Below are 24,281 nucleotides of genomic sequence, written 5' to 3'. Positions count from 1 at the left end.
TTAAAATCTGGAAATATCGTAACTGACCAGCCTCCCCTGTTTGAAAGACTACCAGCCGCCACTGATGTACTCCCTCAGTTTGGTCCCTAGTCAAGGAGTCTTTGTGCTACCTATGGTTTGTTTTCTCTTTCCTGTGTACCTTGCTTATGCGCTTGTATTTTTTTGTATTTTGTTTTCTTTGGATTTGTTCTACCCTTTTGGATCTTCTGAGCGTTTTGCATTTTGCCTTTTCTTTTCTTTGGACTTTGTACTACCTTTTTGGATCTTCTGAGTGTTTTGCATTTGGCCTCTTTTCTCATTTTTTGGACTTTGAACCTTTGGATTATACTTTTTGTTTTTTGCCCTGGATTGTATATAGTGTATATATTGTAAATAAACTGGTTTTTTTGATACTCTACTTTCGCCTCACGCCTCTGTACTTAAGTCATTCCCCTGGTGGCCTAGTGGGGGTTTGCTGGATCACTACACCAGCGATCCGGGTTCGATTCCCAGCAAAAGCCTAACAGGCACTTTGGACCACTGAGCAGCAGTCCATTTCTTTCTCTCCTTAGCCCAGATAAGACATTTCTGACATTGTCTCTGGCTCAGGAGTAGCTTGACATTAGGAATGCGAAAGTTGTATCCCCTTTCTTGAAGATGTCTGTTTGTGATGGGTCTTGATATACTGACACCAGCCTCAGTCCACTCCTTGTGAAGCTCACTCAAGTTCTTGAATCAACTTTTCTTGACAATCCTCTCAAGACTGCAGCCATCCCTGTTGCTTGTGCACCTTTTCCAGCCACCCTTTTCAGCAATGACCTTTTGTGGCTTACCCTCCTTGTGGAGGGCATCAGTGATCATCTTCTGGACAACAGTCAAGTCAGCAGTCTTCCCCATGATTGTGGTTGTGTGTACTGAACTAGACCGAGAGATACACTGTGTTCATACTGTTTTACTTAAACTCGAAATGAAATATTCTAATATTTTGAGATGATTTTTTAAATGTTTTTGTACTGTATGCCATACTGATTAAAATAGAAAAATGCTTGAAACAATTTAGTTTATGTGTAATGAGTCTATAATATATAACATTTTCACTTTCTTAAATAACTGATGGAAAATATTGAACTTTTTTCACAATATTCTAATTTTTTGAGATGCACTAGTATATACAGTGTATATATATATATATATATATATATATATATATATATATATATATATATATTCTGTTATACTTTTTGTAAGGTACTGGTGACACAATTGTATTTTTTTTGTGAAACTTAATAAACAATGTTTGGGGGGAAAAAAGACTTTTATATCTGTGTCCTGCTTTAATCGGGAAAATAGAGTGACCAACTGCTTCAACACATTTTGTGTGTGTGTGTGTGTGTGTGAGAGAGCTCTGTTGTAATTACATAAACGGACTCATCAGCATTGAAAAGCCCTTGTATCAGAAAAGCTGTGCTAATCTAAATGGATCGCTAATGCCTATTTTAAAGGCTCTTTTCCAGGAAACTCTAACCCCCAACTCACTTATTTTGTGTTCCATAAAAAATCCAATAAACTCTCTATTATTTACAGACCTGAAATACTGTACATTTAATGCAAAGTTGTGATTGCAAAGTTTCCATAATCCTCTTACACTAGCTTGAGCTCATACATACACCAATCAGCCATAAAATTAAAAACACAGGTGAAGTGAAAAACATTTTGATTATCTCATTACAGTGGCACCTGTCAAGGGGTGGGATATATTCAGTAGCAAGAGAACAGTCAGTTCTTGAAGTTGATGTGTTGGAAGCAGGAAAAATGGGAAAGCGTAAGGATCTGAGCGACTTTGACGACGGCCAGATTGTGATGGCTAGATGACTAGGTCTGAGCACATCTTGTGGGGTGTTCCCGGTGTGCAGGGGTTAGTACCTCCCAAAATTGGTCCAAGGAAGGACAACCGGTGAACCAGCGACAGGGTCATGGGTGCCGAAGGCTCATTGATTCACAGGGGGCACGAAGGCTAGCCCATATGAGCCAATCCCACAGAAGAGCTACTGTAGGATAACCTGCTGAAAAAGTTAACGCTGACACCTTTCTGTTTCAGCCAGCATTAACTTTTTCAGCAGTTTGTGCTACAGTTTTTAATTCTACATTGTAACTTCATAATCATAATTTTATTTCAAATTTAGTGTGTTGGAGTACTAAACCAAAATAACATTGTGCTGTGTGTCTTTTTCCCCAGAAATCCCAGTGTTTGCCCTACTAGGACATCTAAATATACAGTTGTGGTCAGAAGTTTACATACAGTGACATGAATGTCATCTTGGATATGAATGTCATGGCAATATTTGGGCTTTCAGTCATTTCTTTGAACTGTTCTTTTTCTGGAGCAGAATGATTGTACAGCATACATCTTTAATAAAAAAACACTAGAATTTGGTGCACAAGTCTTAATTTTCTTTGGGTTTTCTGAAATCAACACAGAGTCAAAATTATACATACAGGGTCAAAAATTTACATACGCTCACTTAGATTATTAATTCAGAGGTGCTGAAACTTCAAAAATGTCTCTTATCTTGCCAAGGCCGAGGTCTCTTAACTTCCTGTTAGTGATCATGATTGACTACAGCTGGTAGCTTCTCTGTGCCTTCATAAAAAGGGTTTGTTTACAGCACTCATTGGATTGACCAAAACACAGTAAAATGGGAAAGTCCAAGGAGCTCAGTGCAGATCTGAGAAAGAGAATCGCAGATACACAAAACTCCGGAATGTCTCTTGGAGCCATTTCTAAACAACTGAAAATTCCAAGATCAGTTCAAACAATTGTCTCCAAGTTATTGTGAGGTGTAGTCACTTTGCCAAGCCACTTTCCTTCAAGAAAACCCAAACTGTCATCCTCAGCTGAAAGGAAATTGGTTTGGATGGTCAGGAACAACCTGGGAACCACCATGGCACAGCCCTGCCATGAACTGGAAGCTGATGGATCACTGTCTACAGTTCAGATCACCATGGACTAAGAGGCTGCTATCCAAGAAATAACCCCCTGCTCCAAAATTGACACCTTCAAGCTTAACTAAAGTTTGAAGCTGACCACACGGACAAAGAAAAAAAGCCGTCTGGAGGAAAGCTGTATGGTCAGATGAGACAAAGATTGAGTTGTTTGGCCACAATGACCACCATGTACAGAAGGACACTGTACCAGCTGGTGGTGGTGGTAGGATCATCATCCTCTGGGGCTGTTTTGCTGCCAGTGGAACTGGTTCATTGCACAAAGTGGATGGAATAATGAAGATGGAGGACTACCTCAGAATTCTTCAGCATAAACCATCAGAAACTTGAACACGACTTGGGACTTAAAACAGGACAATGAACCCAAGCACGCATCAGAGCTGGTTGCGGAGGATAAAGCAGGCTAACATTAAGCTTAAAACAAGTCCTGACTTCAACCCTATTGAAAATCTATGAACTGTGCTTATAAGCAGAGTCCATGCCAAGAAAAAAAAAATTAATTGAACTCTACCAATTCTACCATGAAGAGTCGTGAAATATCCAACCAGAATTCTGCCAGAAGCTTGTTCATGGTAAACAAAAATATTTGGTCAAGGTGAATCTTCTGAAGAGACATTTTACCCAAATATTAGGTGTGCTATATGTATAATTTCGACCCTGTATGTATAATTTTGACCCTGTGTTGATTTCAGAAAACCCAAAGAAACTTAAAACTTGTTCACCAAATTCTAGTGTTTTTTTATTAAAGCTGTATTCTGTACAGTCATTCTGCTCCAGAAAAAGAACAATTCAAAGAAATTACTGAAAGCCCAAAGATTGCCATGACATTCATGTCCGAGATGACATTCATGTCATTGTATGTAAACTTCTGACCACAACTGTATATGACACTACTTTTTCTTGTTCGACTCAAGTGGGTTGGGGAAAATAATGTTGACATCACTGGATTTATACTGAATTAATCCCCTAGATTATCCCTGTACCACCCAGCACAAAGCTCTTTAAATGAGTGCGACAGAGACAGATGGGGAGAGAAAGAGTGAAAGAGCGCCTGATAAAAGAAAAAGGTTATGCTATAAGTGCTGTAGCGAGAAATACAAAGCAAACCCAAAGTCTCAGTGAAAATGTCAATGTTGTACAAAACACAATAAGTTAAGGAGGCAGGTGAGAAAGTGTCTTCTGCTTACTCTGATTGTATATGGAGTGTCGTACTAAACTACTGGATTTTCTGTGGTGAGGTTTTGATATTTTAACCCCTGAAATCCCAACATATTATTGATTTACTCTTTTTAAATCCTGTTAATCGGAAGCTATTATGAGTTGTATATAACATAATAACATGACGTTATATTCGATGCTCAAAAGATGTTGTATTTAAAATTGTTTACAAGAACGCATATACGCTCACCGGCCACTTTATTAGGAACACCCATCCACCTGCTCTTTTATGCAGTTATCTAATCAGCCAATCCCTTCAGAGCAGCACAACGCATCAAATCATGCAGATACAAATCAAGAGCTTAAGTTAATGTTCGCTTCAAACAGCAGAATGGGAAAAATTGTGGTCTCAAAGTGTGACTTTCTTTCACTGTGGCATGGGTGTTGGTTTGAGCCAGATGGACTCGTTTGAGTATTTCAGAAACTGCTGATCTCCTGGGGTTTTCACACACAAACAACACTCTCTAGAGTTTACACAGAATGGTGCCAAAAAACAAAAAACACTGAGTGAGTGACAGTTCTGTGGGTGGAAACGTCTTGCTGATAAGCGAGGTCAGAGGAAAATGGCCAGCAGTGGGTTTCAAAAGCCTCTTAACACTAAGAGCATCTTAACTAAGAGAGAGAGTGTTCATTGTGCTTCTTGCTCTACCAATTAACGATGATCTTTGTGCTGCGATGCTTTTGGGAAACTTGACACAAATTGGTTCGAGCTGCCAGGAAGGATATATTAACTCATAGCAACTCTTTACAGCCGTGGTGAGCAGAAAAGCATCTCAGCATGCAACACCAGAAGACCACATTGGGTTCCACTCCTGCAGCCAAGAACAGGAATCTTAGAATCAAGAACAAGTTCCTGTTAAAGTGGCCGGCGAGTGTATATACAACATTCCTATGCATGAGCATTATATCTGCTGGAAAAAAAAACCCAGTATGGACAATGACAGACCCACTTGAAATGCGAGTTATTATGGTAAACTAAAACCAAAACCTAAACGCCTAAACTATTGGAAATGTAGGAAATTAAATATAACGCAATTAGAAGTGGAATAATTGTAATAACAATTCAATGTTTAAACATTTTAAAATGCCTTTTTAAATTCTAAATAGCATGAAAAGAAAAAAAAGCCAGCTGGACAATTATGCTTTTTGTACATTTATACATTTTCTTAGTCGAATTGCATGATAATTAAATTAAAACACTTGTGTGCCCTGCCCCTACACCACTGGACCTCCTTAAATTGACTGTGTGTTAATCATGTTGATTGGTGATTGCAGAGAATTTTTACCTCCATGCTGGTACGGTTACACTGATGTGTGTCAGCAAACCAAAAGTCCCCAGTGGCACACTGGTTTACATCAAAATCCTGGATATTCACATCTACACGGATCACACCTCTAGCAACAGAACCAAAAACACAGAAAGACAGGTGTTGTATTGTGAGCTCAGGCTTTGCCTGTAACTGATAGCTATGTTGTAAGGATGTTACGTCCAACTGAAGGAAGGGAAAGAAAATAGTGTTTGGTCTGATTAACTAAGAGTTAATTAGGTGAGTCAACTAATTAAATCATTAATTAAGAATTTGATAAAGGAATGGTAAGTTTTAGTCATTTTGCGTTTTGATTGCAGCTTCATCTCATCTCATTATCTCTAGCTGCTTTATCCTTCTACAGGGTCGCAGGCAAGCTGGAGCCTATCCCAGCTGACTACGGGCGAAAGGCGGGGTACACCCTGGACAAGTCGCCAGGTCATCACAGGGCTGACACATAGACACAGACAACCATTCACACTCACATTCACACCTACGGTCAATTTAGAGTCACCAGTTAACCTAACCTGCATGTCTTTGGACTGTGGGGGAAACTGGAGTACCCGGAGGAAACCCACGTGGACACGGGGAGAACATGCAAACTCCACACAGAAAGGCCCTCGCCAGCCCCGGGGCTCGAACCCAGGACCTTCTTGCTGTGAGGCAACAGCGCTAACCACTACACCACCGTGCCACCCTTGATTGCAGCTTATTTTTTAAAATTCAAGACATCTTCAGCACCAGTGATCTATTCACTTTGAATAACATTAGAACCAACACCACACAAAAGGGTTCGATGGTTCTATAAACAGTTAACTGTTCTTAGTGCAAAGGAGTTCTACTTGCAACCCTTTCTAATAAGGAAACACTGCTTTAGGGTTCTATATAAAACCTTTAAGGGGTCCCACAAAAAACAGACAAGCCAAAGAACATTTAAGGGTGTGAGATTATTCTGAGGGTGTAGGGTCTTAGAAGAATGAGACAGAACCGTGACTGACCTGAACTCAGGACTGAGGTCTGGTTTCAGCCCATAAAAAGGCATGGAAAGTGTAAGTAGCCACCCAGGCAGGAAATGCCCTTCCTTACATTCCAAGAATGGAGCCTCACCCCACTGCAGTCCACTGCTATTAGTTACATAGGTGCCCCCGTGTGCCCACTTGGGTGTGTCCAGGGTGCTGAGGTCATTGAGCAGGACCTGTTTAGACAGGCTAGAAAAGGATAGGCTGTTGGACTTCAGTAAGGTGAACCAGCTCTGATCAAGGCCATGGGGCAATAAGTGAAGTTTGTCCCAGGCTAATGTGAGGTCCTGTAGGTAGATGTCCTGAGATGAGCCCTTGGACGCCCAGAGTACGAGCTGTGGTTGAGGTGCTGTAGGATCAGCATCAAAGCTTAGCAGAGCATGTCTCACCAGGCTAGGCCTTTCACCAACAAGCATGGACCGGACCAACGCATGGTACCACTCTATGTCCTCCCTTATGCTGGTCTCCCTCAGTTCACTTGCCTGAAAGATAAGGTTGAGGAAGTTCACAGTGTTAGTCAAGGACAGTGTAGGCTGGTAGAGGAGGGCCTTGATGTCTTGTGGCATAGCACCATGCTGAGCAGTCAGCTGGAAAGAATCCCGGCAGCTTGAAGAACTCAGGAGAGAGGCATCACCGGTATAGAGGTAATTTTCAGGCACAGACCAATCTTGTTTTTCCTCTTCTTGAGGTTTTTGGCTCACACTGGGAGGCTGTATACTGCCAGCAAGCTCCTCTTCTACTGTAGAGCTTGTGTTGGAGATTGATGGAGTGGGTTCCTGGATGGAAGAAGACCTGGAACTGAAATTATGTCTGAGCTGGGCAGAGACCAGGGAAGAAAGGAGGAGCAGGATCAGCAGTTTGTCTGGAAAGCTCATTTTCATACAGATCCACATCTCTCTGCTACACTCGCTGCAATTTTTCTTGAAAAAAAAAGAAAGACCTTTGGAAACCTGCCCGGCTGGTGCTGATCAGGAGTTGCTCACCTGTTTCTGGTCTTTGAGGTTCCTACTCTCAGGCATAGAGGTAGCAAAGCTGTAGCAGTTGTAGGTGGTATTGGAGAGGCTGCACCTTTCTTTACTGTTATCAGTGGTCCTCTTTTACATAGGTACACGAACATGCAATGTAACTTCCTGCCATAGATATGATTTTAAAAATATATGAGAATTGTCCACTCTCGGAATCCTGGATGAAGCCAGCAGAAATGAAGAAGCTGCAACATCTGTTGCTCCAGTGGTGCACAGATGTGATGAGTACAAAAAAACAGCCAACCGTTGAGGAGGCTACGGTAGGACACAGAGACAGTATCACAGACAGGAGTGTAAAGTCCCCCAGTACTCATTTGATCTGGAACTCCTCTACATCTCACTCTATCACTCAGATCTCTCCCTAGTAGTGAGGGTGATGAAACAGATACATCTGTGAATATTAGAGTTGTGCTATGTGTGTGAGTAGACAAGTGATTTGGAGGGTAATCCTGATTATTACAGCATGGAGCCGAAGCTCATCACGCTCTGGATTAACTCAGCACTCTACAGATTGAGGGGTCTTTTATGGTGGTCAGTGTGTTTGTATATGTGTTTCTCTGATGCCAAGATCTAACTGTTTCTGTAAATAAAAGGTTGGCTGCACATCTAGAGGAAAGTACCGCCACACTTGTAACACGGGATTGTTTTTTGTTTCAGTGAGAATGAACAAATGAACTAAAACCAAAGAATATTACTCTCTCTCTCGCTCGCTCCTAACCATGAAGCAGTCATGCTGTATCTCTGTGTATCACACCTGAAAATGTATAAACCATGTTTGTTGTTCTTAGCCTCCAGAGAGAACTGTTGGATTACAGCAACATCATCTGGTCCTCATGGATATTGCAGGAGGCATATAACCTCAAGCCACATATGAAGGTATCAAAGCTGACTGATGAGAAATTACATTTACAGATTAGAAGTATTTTCAAATGTGGAAAAAAAAACAAAACAATGATATGTATCATGGCGGCACGGTGGTGTAGTGGTTAGCGCTGTCGCCTCACAGCAAGAAGGTCCTGGGTTCGAGCCCCGGGGCCAGCGAGGGCCTTTCTGTGCGGAGTTTGCATGTTCTCCCCGTGTCCGCGTGGGTTTCCTCCGGGTGCTCCGGTTTCCCCCACAGTCCAAAGACATGCAGGTTAGGTTAACTGGTGACTCTAAATTGACCGTAGGTGTGAATGTGAGTGTGAATGGTTGTCTGTGTCTATGTGTCAGCCCTGTGATGACCTGGCAACTTGTCCAGGGTGTACCCCGCCTTTCGCCCGTAGTCAGCTGGGATAGGCTCCAGCTTGCCTGCGACCCTGTAGAACAGGATAAAGCGGCTAGAGATAATGAGATGAGATGAGATATGTATCATCACAACCTCATCTCATCTCATTATCTCTAGCTTCTTTATCCTGTTCTACAGGGTCGCAGGCAAGCTGGAGCCTATCCCAGCTGACTACAGGCGAAAGGCGGGGTACACCCTGGACAAGTCGCCAGGTCATCACAGGGCTGACACACAGACAGCCATTCACACTCACACCTACAGTCAATTTAGAGTCGCCAGTTAACCTAACCTGCTTGTCTTTGGACTGTGGGGGAAACTGGAGCATCTGGAGGAAACCCACGCGGACAACATGCAAACTCCGCACAGAAAGGCCCTCGCCGGCCACAGGGCTCGAACCCGGACCTTCTTGCTGTGAGGCGACAGCGCTAACCACTACACCACCGTGCCACCCTCATCACAAACTCTTCTGAAATATTTTAATTGTAGCTGTGTGGTGCGGAGTTCCAGTCAAATATGTTAGTATCTCCCATTTATCCCATTTATAGCGATGTTTCCAGAACATGTGCCGAGAATGAATGTTTGGGTGAAGTCAGATATATTGGGACAGTTTTTGATTTTCAACATTGTCTAAGATTTTTTGCCATATCAACCAAACACACAAACACATGATACATTTCTGAAATCCTCAGCGTACTGAGTACCATCATATGAAGTAAAATATTTATGCTGTATTATTAAGAAGCATGGCTTACCCTTTTGACTGACAAAAACACATTTTAACAACATGGTGCAAAATATTTGAGAATTTGGGATGTATTTTTTCATTGATTTCAGCCTTTACTTTCACCCTGGATGACATCCATCCATCCATTATCCGTAGCCGCTTATCCTGTGCAGGGTCATGGGAAAGCTGGAGCCTATCCCAGCTGACTATGGGCAGGAGGCGGAGTACACCCTGGACAAGTCGCCAGGTCATCACAAGGCTGACACATAGAGACGAACAACCGTTCACATTCACACCTACGGTCAATTTAGAGCCACTAATTAGCCTAACCTGCATGTCTTTGGACTGTGGGGGAAACCGGAGGAAACCCACGCAGACACAGGGAGAACATGCAAACTCCACACAGAAAGGCCCCTGTCGGCCACTGGGCTCGAACCCAGAACCTTCTTGCTGTGAGGTGACAGTGCTAACCACTACACCACCGTGCCGCCTCTGCATGACATTAAAACACTATTTAATTGTCTCATCTCATCTCATTATCTCTAGCCGCTTTATCCTGTTCTACAGGGTCGCAGGCAAGCTGGAGCCTATCCCAGCTGACTACGGGCGAAAGGCAGGGTACACCCTGGACAAGTCACCAGGTCATCACAGGGCTGACACATAGACACAGACAACCATTCACATTCACACCTACGGTCAATTTAGAGTCACCAGTTAACCTAACCTGCATGTCTTTGGACTGTGGGGGAAACCGGAGCACCCGGAGGAAACCCACGCGGACATGGGGAGAACATGCAAACTCCGCACAGAAAGGCCCCCGTCGGCCACGGGGCTCGAACCCAGAACCTTCTTGCTGTGAGGTGACAGTGCTAACCACTACACCACAGTGCCACCTCTGCATGACATTAAAACACTATTTAATTGTAGCATACTTAAATGAAATTTCAAAAACAGGGCTTCATAATGTCTTGTCCAAATTCATCAAAATATTCTAACATTGTATTAGCACGATCCATCTGTTCTAAAATTCAATATAAACAGATTGGTAAAAATCACAAGAGAAAACCACAATTAACATGTAAGTTAGACAGAAAGAAAGAACACACTTTATCACATGTACACTCAAGCACAGTGAAATGTCTCCTCTGCATTTAACCCATCTGAAGCAGTGAACACACACAAGTGAGCAATGAGCACACATACATACCCAGAGCAGTGGGCAGCCATGCTACAGCGCCCAGGGGGGTTAGGTGCCTTGCTCAAGGGCACTTCAGCCCATGTTAACCTAATCGCATGTCTTTGGACTGTGGGGGAAACCAGAGCACCATGAGGAAACCCACACAGACACGGGGAGAACATGCAAACTCCACACAGAAAGGCCCCTGTCAGCCACTGGCCTTGAACCCAAAACCTTCCTGCTGTGAGACAACAGTGCTAAGCTAACCACGACACCACCGTGCCGCCCATTTGGAGTTCCAGTTCATCCCAAAGGTGTTCAGTGGGGTTGAGGTCAGGGATCTGTGCAGGACACTTGAATTCTTCTACTCTAATCTCAGCAAATCATGTCTCATTGGGACTAGCTTTGTGCGCGGGGACATTGTCATCCAGGAACAGGTTTGCTGCCCTTACAACATTAACATTTGACAATTTAGGCCGATTCTTGCAGTAACAATATAACAAATGGTTAATAAATATTGACATCAATGTCTAAAATGATATCAACAAGGTAAACTGTGTAAATAGTAGGCCTAAGTTATTTTCTATATTCCCTATTACTCCCCGGCTTATTAAGATGTTTCACCAAACACCATTTAATGCACATAAAATCTTTCCAAGCATCGTCTAACCACAGTTGTAGGGTGTTTCATGCAAACATTCATGGACCCAATATTTATCCTCTCTCCACTTATTGTATTTTCCTGGGTGGCACGGTGGTGTAGTGGTTAGCGCGGTCGCCTCACAGCAAAAAGGTTCCAGGTTTGAACCCAGGGGGCCTTTCTGTATGGAGTTTGCATGTTCTCCCCGTGTCTGCGTGGGTTTCCTCCGGGTGCTCCGGTTTCCCCCACAATCCAAAGACATGCAGTTAGGTTGACGTGGGGCTTGAGCAAGGTACCGAACCCCTGACTGCTCCCCGGGCGCTCTGGTGTGACTGCCCACTGCTCTGTGTGTGTGTGTGTGTGTGTGTGTTCATTGCTTCAGATGGGTTAAATGCAGAGGATGAATTTCACTGTGCTTGAAGTGTGCACGTGACAAATAAAAGTTTCTTCTTCTAATTCATCTGAACCATGTTTGGTCACTGAAAATAATTACATCATAAACACATACATGATTTGAACTAATTTCGCATGAAAAAAAAACGAGCTAAATTAGAGCCAACTTCCTGTTTGGTGTTTGATGTCGCATGAATGAAGTCATGCTATTTCTATCAAGCACTTTCACTGCAAGAAGTAGGAAGCCGCGAGAGGCCCTTCATATAATCTTTTTTTATTCACCTTGTTATCCCGAGATAACGACATGATTAATTCAGGACGTCGAGAAAACAACACAACTAATTCGAGATCTCGAGAAAACAAAACCGTTATTCCGAGATAACGACATGATTAATTCAGGATCTCGAGAAAACAACACAACTAATTCGAGATCTCGAGAAAACAAAACCGTTATTCCGAGATAACGACATGATTAATTCAGGACGTCGAGAAAACAACACAACTAATTCGAGATCTCGAGAAAACAAAACCGTTATTCCAAGATAACGACATAATTAATTCAGGATGTCGAGAAAACAACACAACTAATTCGAGATCTCGAGAAAACAAAACCGTTATTCCGAGATAACGACATAATTAATTCAGGATCTCGAGAAAACAACACAACTAATTCGAGATCTCGAGAAAACAAACCGTTATTCCGAGATAACGACATAATTAATTCAGGATAAAAATTGCCTTAGTGATCGATTATTCCAGACATTCTAATGACCAAAGTTGCGTCTATACAGAATGAGAAACAGCCCCAAAGTCAGCATATCATAAGTCTCTTGGCGCACCTGAATGAACCATTTCTCAGCTGTTTACTCGAGATCATGAAATAATTGTTTTGTTTTCTCGAGATCCCGAAATAACGGTTTTGTTTCCTCGAGATCTCGAAATAGTTGTGTTGTTTTCTCGAGATCCTGAATTAATTATGTCGTTATCTCGGGATAACAAGGTGAATAAAAAAAGGATTATATGGAGGGCCTCTCTCAGCTTCCGTAAAGAAGGGCTTAGAAACATTTTCACAAGTTCGGACTTTTCAGCCCAAAGGCACTCATTAAGACCAGGTCTCTCAAACATGCTGTTTTAATGAAATCTGGCACATTCTGTACAGCCGTAAACAACAACAACAACAACAACAACAACAACAACAACAACAACAACAGCACATCTTACCATTAGGGCGCATTAAAAACCATTAGAACATGAAAGCTCTGAGTCGCTCATATTGTGGTGTAGAAGGCACCTCTAGATCATGAAGTGCACGTGTTGAGAAAGCATTTGGGATTGAACCATAAAACCTGCAGCCAAGTGGCAGAGCATCGGCGCTGATGAGCTCGCGCACAGGATGTGCGGAAGTGGGTGAGAGAGGAAGAGAAAGAGAGAGAGAGAAAGAGAGCGTGTGTGCGCGCGCGCGCGGGTGGGGCCGAACAGACGGTAACGTGATCAAGACGCGCGTGCGTTCCGTTAGTGCGAGAAGCCGTTGTCGTTTACAGAATGGATTGTTGTTTTCTGTATGAATATCTGGGTTGTCGGTAAACAGTTTCCGAACAGCGATGCTGAAGCTCCGGCGGAAATATTAATCTCCGGGTTGTTTTTTGTTTTTTTTTTCCATTCTGTAGCTGAGCGCGTGAACCACAGCAAGCGGCTTCTTTGATCACGACAGGCGCGATACCGATCTGGACACTGGGGCGATGTGAAACGCCGATATCGCTCGTTCCTTCCGCGCACCGAGGAATAAGAATGAACACCGGGAAAGATATGTCTCCCGATTTCGTCTTGATGCGCCTGGTCTCTGCGGCCGAGGAGGACGGCGGTGTGCCGTCGGGCTCCGGAGAGGTGGCTGGATTCGGGCAGGACGCCTTGAGCCACGGAAGCGTTAGGGGTAAACTGGACTGCGCGCAGAATCAGGTAGGTCTCAGTCACCTCCCGGCGGGGAACAAAGCTCCGCAGTGTGGCGGAAGCGAGGCACCTGAGCCCGGCCCCGCCGAGGCCCGCGCTTTCGATCTCAGCCACGGAGCCGGAATCGGGCCTCAGCTGCTGGTGTTCCGAGATGTACCGAGAGACAATGATGGATTGTCTGAAAACAATGCGGATGCGTCGAGGGCTTTCGAGGAGCAGACCACACATCCTTCTGAGTCGAGCGCCAGCACAAATAACAATGCGCTCTGCGCTGTAGGTGCGCAGCATCATCCTCCGTTCCATCCTCCCTGGGCGCTGCATCCTCAGCTGAAGCTCAACACCGCGGACACACACACAGCCGAACTGTGCCACCGGCACCGCATCATCACAGATGAACGCAGCTGGGCGCACAAATCAAACCCAACCGCAGTGTCGGACCCGAACTGGAGCATGAGGGCGCAGGCAGAGCTCCGGCTCCCTGACAGGCCTGTTCCGGTTCTGGATCTCGCGAGGCAGTTTGGAGACCTGGGAGTCGCCCCGGTGCCCGACTTTTTGCTCAAGGACGGCGATCTCCAACACTGCTCGTGCTCCACGACGAGCGGAATCAGACAAGGAGAAGATCCGACCGAGACCAGCGATGCTCTGCTTGTACTGGAGGGCCTGGGATCAGAGGAGGTCAGCGGCCTGGGCATGAAGAACAACAACTCTGAGTGCCAAGACAGTGCACAGGTGAAGACCCAGCTCGCGCTCAGGTGTTTCCCTTCAGTCGGGCTGCTCTCGGGTCAGGCGGTCGGGGTGACCGGTGCTCTCTGCTTACCAGCATGTCGTGACTCGCAGCTTTGCTGTTTGCTCCGGGGTTCCCTAACCATAAAGGCTCAAAGGAACAACACTGACCAACACTCACCACAATTCCCATCATCACCACCATCATCACCACCATCATCATCATCATCATCAGTAGAGCCTGCTGTAGAAGGGCGTCCTGACAGCACGAGCTGCAGCCCGCAGACAGAGAGCAGCGCCGGTGCATCCCGGGCTCCGGGTTCAGGCAGCGGAAGCGAGAAAGCTCTGAAAGTGCCAGGGAAGTCCAGAAAGGGGTCTCTGAAAATCCGTCTGAGCAAACTTTTCAGAACTAAAAGCTGCAGCGGCTCTAATAATCTTCTGGATAAGAGACCGTCGGTGACGTTTTCCATTTCTTCAGCCGGAAGTTTGGTGGACATGTCGGGCACAAGCGCTGTGGAGCACGACACGGCCAGGTAGAGGACTCAGTGGAGACTTTCATACATAAAGAAAAAAATGTCATAACAGGGTTTGATTTTTCCCTTCGGGCTTTTTGATGTATTTTTAACACAAAAAAGTACATGGATTAAAAGGAAAGACACCATAAAAGTCTTGGGAACATGTTGGGCTCTGGATCTGTACAATGGTTCTTCAGTTGTCCCTCTGGGGAAACCTTAAAGGTTCTGTGTAGAACCCCATCCATCCATTATCTCTAGCCGCTTATCCTGTCCCACAGGGTCGCGGGCAAGCTGGAGCCTATCCCAGCTGACTACGGGCGATAGGCGGGGTACACCCTGGACAAGTCGCCAGGTCATCACAGGGCCGACACATAGACACAGACAACCATTCACACTCACATTCACACCTACGGTCAATTTAGAGTCACCAGTTAACCTAACCTGCATGTCTTTGGACTGTGGGGGAAACCGGAGCACCCGGAGGAAACCCACGCAGACACGGGGAGAACATGCAAACTATGCACAGAAAGGCCCTCGCCGGGCGCTGGGCTCGAACCCAGGACCTTCTTGCTGTGAGGCGACGGTGCTAACCCCTGTGTAGAACCCTACAATAGAAAAGTTGAAAGTAGAACCCTTACTAAGAGCCTTTAATTACACAACAAACCTTTAAAGAAGCCTTTTCTTTTACAATTATCCCATCAACTGGTAATCGATGATGGAGGAAGGGAACGCCATATGGGTGCAGAATCTCCCAGAATCAATTGGATTGAGATCTGCTTACTGCAATAACCTTACATCATTTGTAGACTCCTCAAACTATTCAGTGAGCTTCCATGTCCCGTCCCGTCCCATCCTGTCCTGTCCTGTCCTGTGGATGTGGACATTGTCATCCCATTAGGAGAGAAATGTTTCCTCATAGGATAAAAGTGATCAGTCTGAATAACTTTGTGTTAATAAGTACTTATTAACCTCGTTTGCTCGGTCTTTACGGGAAAATATCAGACCGAGGTCTTGACAGTACGGCCCGAGCCGTAGACGAGGTCCGTACAAAAAGACCGAGGTCTGATATTTTACTGAAAAGACCGAACAGGCAAGGTTAATAAGGAGTTTATTATATGGCTTTTTTATTTCTTATTTCTAAGATTAAAATAGACAGTCGTTATAACGAGGCGTGACGCTGCTTTCTTTCAGTCACGTCATATTTGTAACCTAGTTGAGTCACGCATGCAGAATAAACAGCTAGTGGTTTCAAAAATGAATTTCTGTTAGCGGTTTCTGAATGCTCTTCGTTGCTCATTTCTTGAATGACTCTTGTTTATCTTTTGCGTTTTGGCTGTTTTTGATTCGGTTTTGATTTCCAATCAATCTTTTTTTGTCGTTTTGTTTTTGCAACGTTGAAAGCCGGCGCCTTGGAAAGAAACTCCGTAATCGCCCCGGGCATTAGGGGAAAATACTGCCCGCCAAGGAACCAATCAGAGCGCACGATTTTACCGGAAGTAGCTCATTCCCTCATCTCATTATCTCTAGCCGCTTTATCCTGTCCTACAGGGTCGCAGGCAAGCTGGAGCCTATCCCAGCTGACTACGGGCGAAAGGCGGGGTACACCCTGGACAAGTCGCCAGGTCATCACAGGGCTGACACATAGACACAGACAACCATTCACACTCACATTCACACCTACGGTCAATTTAGAGTCACCAGTTAACCTAACCTGCATGTCTTTGGACTGTGGGGGAAACCGGAGCACCCGGAGGAAACCCATGCGGACACGGGGAGAACATGCAAACTCCGCACAGAAAGGCCCTCGCCGGCCACGGGGCTCGAACCCGGACCTTCTTGCTGTGAGGCGACAGCGCTAACCACTACACCACCGTGGCGCCGGAAGTAGCTCGTGCCATATAATAATTTGTATTAATCTTCTGTTTGAAGGGACATGTGGGGCCCAAACTATGCCAATATAACAGTGGCACCGGGTTTTCTTTTATTTTTTTTTCTGTGTCTGTATTTATGCTCATAGTACTATGTCTATTTCTTAACTGTTAGCATGTTCGCCATGCATTAACTCTTCACATCATGTCTTTCACTAGCCAACCTGGATTAACAAGGGCCCAAAGTGCCTTCTCTGGTGCTGCTTTCACTCCTGTCTTCACTGGTAAGGTGCTAAGAACAGAAACAAACATGAAAACATTAAACCGGGCTTATTTCAGACTCAGAATCTTTCCATCTAGGCAAATGATGAGGAGAGATACTGTAAGCAATATTATATTTTGCCAGACCCCTGACCAGGATAAAGTAGTTCCTGAAGATGAATGGACAGACTTGTGTGTTAATGAAGGTGATGAAGAATGGTTATGCATTTGGGCTTTAGCTTCTGTCGTGTCCTGTTGCAGGAGAGACCGTGTCGCTGGTGGATGTGGACATCTCACAGAGAGGGAGAAACTCTCCTCATCCCCCAACCCCTCCTCCACCTCCACGTAGAAGTCTCAGCCTGCTAGGTATACACACACACACACACACACACACACACACACACACACACACACACACACACACACACACACACACAAACAACAATTCTCATGATCTCATTCTTTTCTGGCCTACATTTGTTTCTCTCGCTCTCTCTGTATCTTAGCTTATCTTATATCTTTTCTACCGTCTGCCATTTTTGTTGACATTCCCAGTATGTTTGTCTCACCTCCATCTCTCCAGGAATCTCTTCAAATATTCTTTGTCTTCTGTCTTATTTTCCTCTGACTCATGCTATCTCAGATTCCTAACTCTTATATCAGTCTGTCTGAGGTCTTACTTTGTGAATAAAATGCTGGCTGGATAAAATGTCTCATCAATTCTGAGGAATAGACAAAAGACACTTTCGAACCCGTTTACGTACAGTAGGTTAGCATGATTTTTAGATTACGTTGATTATGTGGTTCGTGTGATTTGAAATAGCCGCATCTTCTTCCTGATGTAATCTTTCGGTTGATTACACTTTATATTCACATGGTCTTTTCTGTCTTCATATTTAAAATATTCTCCCATCTTGTTTGAAGATGAGATGTTCGGAATCAGGCTATTTCATCAACATTTCCATTCACGTGTTTGAATGCGCACATCAGCCTGCGTTCTCTCTTTCACAGAAGCATATCCGTGTTTTTTGTTCCAAATTGCATCCCACTGCAGAAGTCTATAATCTGTGGCCTGTCAGTCCTACTGTGCATGCTGTGAGGGGATGACAGACTGTGGATGACTTCTTGTTATCTAAGTGGAGGGATTCTGTGGTTTACACAGTGTGAAACGAAACATGTTACATCGACTTAATTGGCTCTGCACAAGTGGATCATTTTCCCCAAATATTCTCAGTACAGTACACCTGAAGACAGTGATGTTAAATCAGTCTTTTTTTCCTCCTAGTTCTGGTCTCTCAATACGCTGCCATGTACATTTTTAGTGGGTTTTTTTTGTTTGTTTGTTTTCGAACGTACCAAATTCAAATGTGAAAGGCAGGACAGGGGTCCTCCAGGCCCAGAACTGAGAAACACTGTCAATGTTTACATGCAGTTTAATAATCCGCACGATCAGAAAAAAAATTCATGTATACAGTACACCTCGATCGGAAAAGAGTAGACATTTTGAGCCCAATCTGAACGAAATTGCTGTCCGATTGAACAAAATGAGTGAGTGTCCTTTTAAAAATTCTTTACATGGACGTTCATGTTAGAAATTGGAATCTGTTGAAAATAAATGTGAGCTTGGATTAGTATCATGAGGCATTATAGACTGAAGCAGATGTTGGATGCAATCTTGAAAGTTCAGCATTCATTGTTCATCAGAATTTTAGCAATAGTAAACTTCCAGTAAAAACAGAGGGAAATATTTTAACAAATGCTAAATTTCTTGTGTTATTCCGAAACAATGGCTTTTACTGCTTTTAAAGTGAATGTAATGCCTGATTGTAATGCTTTAAAATGAATATATATATATATAGTGGTGCTTAAAAGTTTCTGAACCCTTTAGAATTTTCTATATTTCTGCATAAATATGACCTAAAACATCATCAGATTTTCACACAAGTCCTAAAAGTAGATCAAGAGAACCCAGTTAAACAAAGGAGACAAAAATATTATTATACTTGGTCATTTATTTATTGAGGAAAATGATCCAATATGGGCGGCACGGTGGTGTAGTGGTTAGCGCTGTCGCCTCACAGCAAGAAGGTCCTGGGTTCGAGCCCCGGGGCCGGCGAGGGCCTTTCTGTGTGGAGTTTGCATGTTCTCCCCGTGTCCGCGTGGGTTTCCTCCGGGTGCTCCGGTTTCCCCCACAGTCCAAAGACATGCAGGTTAGGTTAACTGGTGACTCTAAATTGACCGTAGGTGTGAATGTGAGTGTGAATGGTTGTCTGTGTCTGTGTGTTAGCCCTGTGATGACCTGGCGACTTGTCCAGGGTGTACCCCGCCTTTCGCCCGTAGTCAGCTGGGATAGGCTCCAGCTTGCCTGCGACCCTGTAGAAGGATAAAGCGGCTAGAGATAATGAGATGAGATGAGATGATCCAATATTACATATCTGTGAGTGGGAAAAGTATGTGAACTTCTAGGATTAGCAGTTAATTTGAAGGTGAAATTAGAATCAGGTGTTTTCAATCAATGAGATGACAATCAGGTGTGAGTGGGCACCTTGTTTTATTTAAAGAACAGGGATCTATCAAAGTCTGATCTTCACAGCACATGTTTGTGGAAGTGTATCATGGCACGAACAAAGGAGATTTCTGAGGAGCTCAGAAAAAGCGTTGTTGATGCTCATCAGGCTGGAAAAGGTTACAAAACCATCTCTAAAGAGTTTGGACTCCACCAATCCACAGTCAGACAGATTGTGTACAAATGGAGGAAATTCAAGACCATTGTTACCCTCCCCAGGAGTGGTCGACCAACAAAGATCACTCCAAGAGCAAGGCGTGTAATAGTCGGTGAGGTCACAAAGGACCCCAGGGTAACTTCTAAGCAACTGAAGGCCTCTCTCACATTGGCTAATGTTAATGTTCAAGAGTCCACCATCAGGAGAATACTGAACAACAATGGTGTGCATGGCAGGGTTGCAAGGAGAAAGCCACTGCTGTCCAAAAAGAACATTGCTGCTTGTCTGCAGTTTGCTAAAGATCATGTGGACAAGCCAGAAGGCTATTGGAAAAATTTTTGTGGACAGATGAGACCAAAATAGAAATTTTTGGTTTAAATGAGAAGCATTATGTTTGGAGAAAGGAAAATACTGCATTCCAGCATAAGAACCTTATCCCATCTGTGAAACATGGTGGTGGTAGTATCATGGTTTGGGCCTGTTTTGCTGCATCTGGGCCAGGACGGCTTGCCATCATTGATGGAACAATGAATTCTGAATTATACCAGTGAATTCTAAAGGAAAATGTCAGGACATCTGTCCATGAACTGAATCTCAAGAGAAGGTGGGTCATGCAGCAAGACAACGACCCTTAGCACACAAGTCGTTCTACCAAAGAATGGTTAAAGAAGAGTAAAGTTAATGTTTTGGAATGGCCAAGTCAAAGTCCTGACCTTAATCCAATGGAAATGTTGTGGAAGGACCTGAAGCGAGCAGTTCATGTGAGGAAACCCACCAACATCCCAGAGTTGAAGCTGTTCTGTACGGAGGAACGGGCTAAAATTCCTCCAAGCCGGTGTGCAGGACTGATCAACAGTTACCGCAAACGTTTAGTTGCAGTTATTGCTGCACAAGGGGGTCACACCAGATACTGAAAAGCAAAGGTTCACATACTTTTGCCACTCACAGATATGTAATATTGGATCATTTTCCTCAATAAATAAATGACCAAGTATAATATTTTTGTCTCATTTGTTTAACTGGGTTCTTTTGATCTACTTTTAGGACTTGTGTGAAAATCTGATGTTGTTTTAGGTCATATTTATGCAGAAATATAAAAAATTCTAAAGGGTTCACAAACTTTGAAGCACCACTGTATCATTAGTAACGACCAAAATGAATTAATAAAGCAGGGGGAAAATAATATTTTAAAATAATTATTTGTTATTTTATTATCAAGCACAAAACTATCGATAAATCGTGGCTTCTGGATCCCGGAAAAAGGCAGCCTTGCCTCAGGGCTAATCTCGCATGATGTCACGCATGAACCCCGGTTATCTGGGTCATTTCCGTTCATCTGACTCCGTGTTTGTTTACTCACTGAAATTGGATATTGTTGTTGGAATCTTACAAAAATAACAATGGGAAAGCGCTGTGTTGTGTTTGGATGTTCAAATCCCGATACAACAGGACATTCGGTTCACAAATTTCCGAGAAATAACGCTAATCTAAAGCGACAGTGGGTGAGGTTTGTGCAGACGAAGTGGGCAGATTTCATGTAGCCTACTAATAATAAATCTGATTCATCAAGTGTTCGTCACCACCAGAACGACCACATGGGAATTATTGGAGCAAAAAGAAACCCGTTTATTTAATAAATGACATTTGGTCTGACATTTGGACAGTCGTCGATTCCCTTATTATCACTCACACACACACACACACACGCACACACACACACACACACACACACACAGTGCACCAGACGCAGGATTATGAGCAACATTTACATGCTTGCGACATCCGATTTTATCATATCTGATGCACTTTAACAGGAACGTGCACGTGCGCGCAATCATCATCATTAATTATTAACTGAAACGTGTTAAATGCTCTCAGATTGCAATATTGCAAGACTCGATTTGTTTTTAGTTTTGTTCAAGAAAACATGATGAAAGATAAACACTGCGTTCTGCACATCTCTCTCTCTATCCATTTCTCTATCTTGCGTGCGCTACAGAGGAAGACTGTTGTGAACTGAGTGAACTGGCATCTGTTTCTTGTCTTGGGGGCCTTGAAAAGATAACCATTTACTCCGGAAAAGCTGCCCCTTCATCCGACCTATAAGAATCCCAATCACTATCAGAATTCTCTCCAAAACGTGATTCCATATCGAGACTGCTCTAACCACTGCTGCACACGGGAACGAAATTGACTTTTTGTTTTTGTTGTGATGTCGCGCACCCCTTCGGGATCTTCCGGTTCAGTCTCGGCAGATTCCATGAAAATTGGCTGATTTTATTGATTTTCCATCAATTTATGGCCTTTCGGATCAGCTATGGTTCGAAAACACCTGGTCAATCAGCATAATGATTGTTGCTTTGTACAAGGAAAAAAGTGGGGTTTAGAGGCATCACATTTACTTTACATTCAGGTAAATATGAAATGTTGAGCAACTTTACTGCACTCAGAAACTTTTCTTCTTGCTGTCTGTTTAAAAAATTCACACTTTGACATTTTGCTTAGATAGAAATCATTGAAAACGGGTTAAAAGAACAAGCAGCGTGATTAAAAAGCTGACCGTGTTGACCGGACTTATGTGCTTCTCATTGTGAAGATAAACCCTGCTCTAAACATATACATAACTTTGGATTGGATTATATGTAAATGAAGAGTGTGTCCCGTTTAGGATGCATATAAATTGTGCATTCAGAATCTGCAATTGGAATGAATTCATTCAGAGCTTTACATTTAAAGCAGATATGCAGAACCTTTGTTTTTAAATAAGTTTCTGAGTGGATAGTATCTCCATCCTTGACTCTTGTATGCTGCATAAATGGGAATTTTAAAAAATATATTTTTGAGAGTTAAAATCGACCGCAAAGTTGGCGTTTGAGCCGCCCTGCTGAGCCAGCCAGCCCTGAGTGCGTGACATCACAGCGGGAACCGGTTTTAAGGCCGAGGCCTTTTACAGCTACAGACCAAAGTCATGTAAATAAAATTTTATGGTGAAAGTAAGAAATCCTGTTACCGACTTGCTCAACTAGGCGGCACGGTGGTGTAGTGGTTAGCGCTGTCGCCTCACAGCAAGAAGGTCCGGGTTTGAGCCCCGTGGCCGGCGAGGGCCTTTCTGTGTGGAGTTTGCATGTTCTCCCCGTGTCCGCGTGGGTTTCCTCCGGGTGCTCCAGTTTCCCCCACAGTCCAAAGACATGCAGGTTAGGTTAACTGGTGACTCTAAATTGACCGTAGGTGTGAATGTGAGTGTGAATGGTTGTCTGTGTCTATGTGTCAGCCCTGTGATGACCTGGCGACTTGTCCAGGGTGTACCCCGCCTTTCACCCGTAGTCAGCTGGGATAGGCTCCAGCTTGCCTGCGACCCTGTAGAACAGGATAAAGCGGCTACAGATAATGAGATGAGATGAGACTTGCTCAACTAAGACTGATTTGACTTCATTGATTGTGGGTTGACTCTCATTAAAACAGGATAGGTGCTATAACTTATGCAACATACATGTGCATGCATGCATTTTCACTGATAAAACGTAAAAGGCTCTTTAAATAATCAGATGAACCGAAACAATCACATTCTGAAGCAAATTAAATAATCTTATACCGCTAACTTAAACACACAATACAAGTTACATGGATTAATCTAAATGCAGGTAAACAACGAGTGTTGTTTTTGTTATTTTATATCCCAATGCAAGTTGGAGCTTACCCGTCTGTGTTCTCGCTTCTTGAAGACCGATCTTGTGGCCGATTGTTTTGAAATAATCTGACTTTCAGTTGTTCGTTCAATTCTCCGTTCATTCGCTTCTTCCACGTAAGGGCGAGATGGCAGCAATATCCAGTTTAGAAATCAGACGGCTGCTCCACTCATTCTCCATTCTCTCCATACTGAGTACTCTGCCATTACTGCTCGGCTTAGGCAATTACTAAAACCTGGGACGGAACGGGATGTCACCGGTTTTAGCAACAATCGCGGGGAGGTCACTGCCCGAGCAATATGTCCCGTCCCATTCCGTCCCGGGTTTTACCAACAACCCTCGGCTCACACTCCGGGAAAACTGGTGCAACTGAACTCACTTTAAAATAAATAAATAAATACTTTCCTATTCTTGTTTTCTTTTTCTTTAATTGTTGGTACTGCACCCTCTTTCAATATGGGCTTATAGCCAACGCTCCTCAACAGATCAGAGGTCTCGTACGAGTCTTCAGTAAAATATGCAGAGCAGAGTAGAGACCACTTCATAGCCACCCAATGTGCCCGTGAACTTCTCGCAAAACGCGTCCAAATCTTTGCAGTTTGAACATTCTTGGGCCATGAATGCAACGTAAATCCACCTTCTGTCGTGTTGCTGCACCCGCCAGCAACACATCTACGTGACATGGCGATAAATTAGCTCAAAATGGAGGATCGGAGTTGCAGTCAGCTCTGCGTTTTAGCATAGCGGAAATGGCAATGAGACCGATAGACTTCCTGCTGTGACGTCACAGATGTCAAGGTCATTCA

General features: G+C 43.8%; 2 protein-coding genes across 3 annotated transcripts in view; one reads left to right on the top strand and one right to left on the bottom strand.

The window, feature by feature from the left end:
* gpr179 (G protein-coupled receptor 179) overlaps positions 1 to 7,401 on the bottom strand; it is a 33,825-nt gene extending 26,424 nt beyond the window's left edge. The window contains exons 1-2 of the mRNA XM_060940684.1: positions 6,506 to 7,401; positions 5,487 to 5,595 (exon numbers count right to left, since the gene is read on the bottom strand). Coding sequence (XP_060796667.1) covers positions 5,487 to 5,595; positions 6,506 to 7,401 — 1,005 coding nt within the window. The remainder of the gene's footprint in view (positions 1 to 5,486; positions 5,596 to 6,505) is intronic.
* A 5,830-nt stretch (positions 7,402 to 13,231) lies between these two features.
* The window catches only part of socs7 (suppressor of cytokine signaling 7), a 29,312-nt gene continuing 18,262 nt past the window's right edge, over positions 13,232 to 24,281 (top strand). For both annotated transcript variants that reach the window (XM_060941723.1, XM_060941722.1), the window contains exons 1-3: positions 13,232 to 14,955; positions 17,025 to 17,089; positions 17,328 to 17,432. In XM_060941723.1, the coding sequence (XP_060797706.1) occupies positions 13,541 to 14,955; positions 17,025 to 17,089; positions 17,328 to 17,432 (1,585 nt within the window). In that variant the 5' untranslated portion in view covers positions 13,232 to 13,540. The remainder of the gene's footprint in view (positions 14,956 to 17,024; positions 17,090 to 17,327; positions 17,433 to 24,281) is intronic.

Source organism: Neoarius graeffei, chromosome 15 (genome assembly GCF_027579695.1).
Source record: "Neoarius graeffei isolate fNeoGra1 chromosome 15, fNeoGra1.pri, whole genome shotgun sequence".
In the NCBI taxonomy this organism is placed as follows: Eukaryota; Metazoa; Chordata; class Actinopteri; order Siluriformes; family Ariidae; genus Neoarius; species Neoarius graeffei.
The sequence above is the reverse complement of the archived record's forward strand: the minus strand, read 5'-3'. Positions and strand labels throughout refer to the sequence as shown.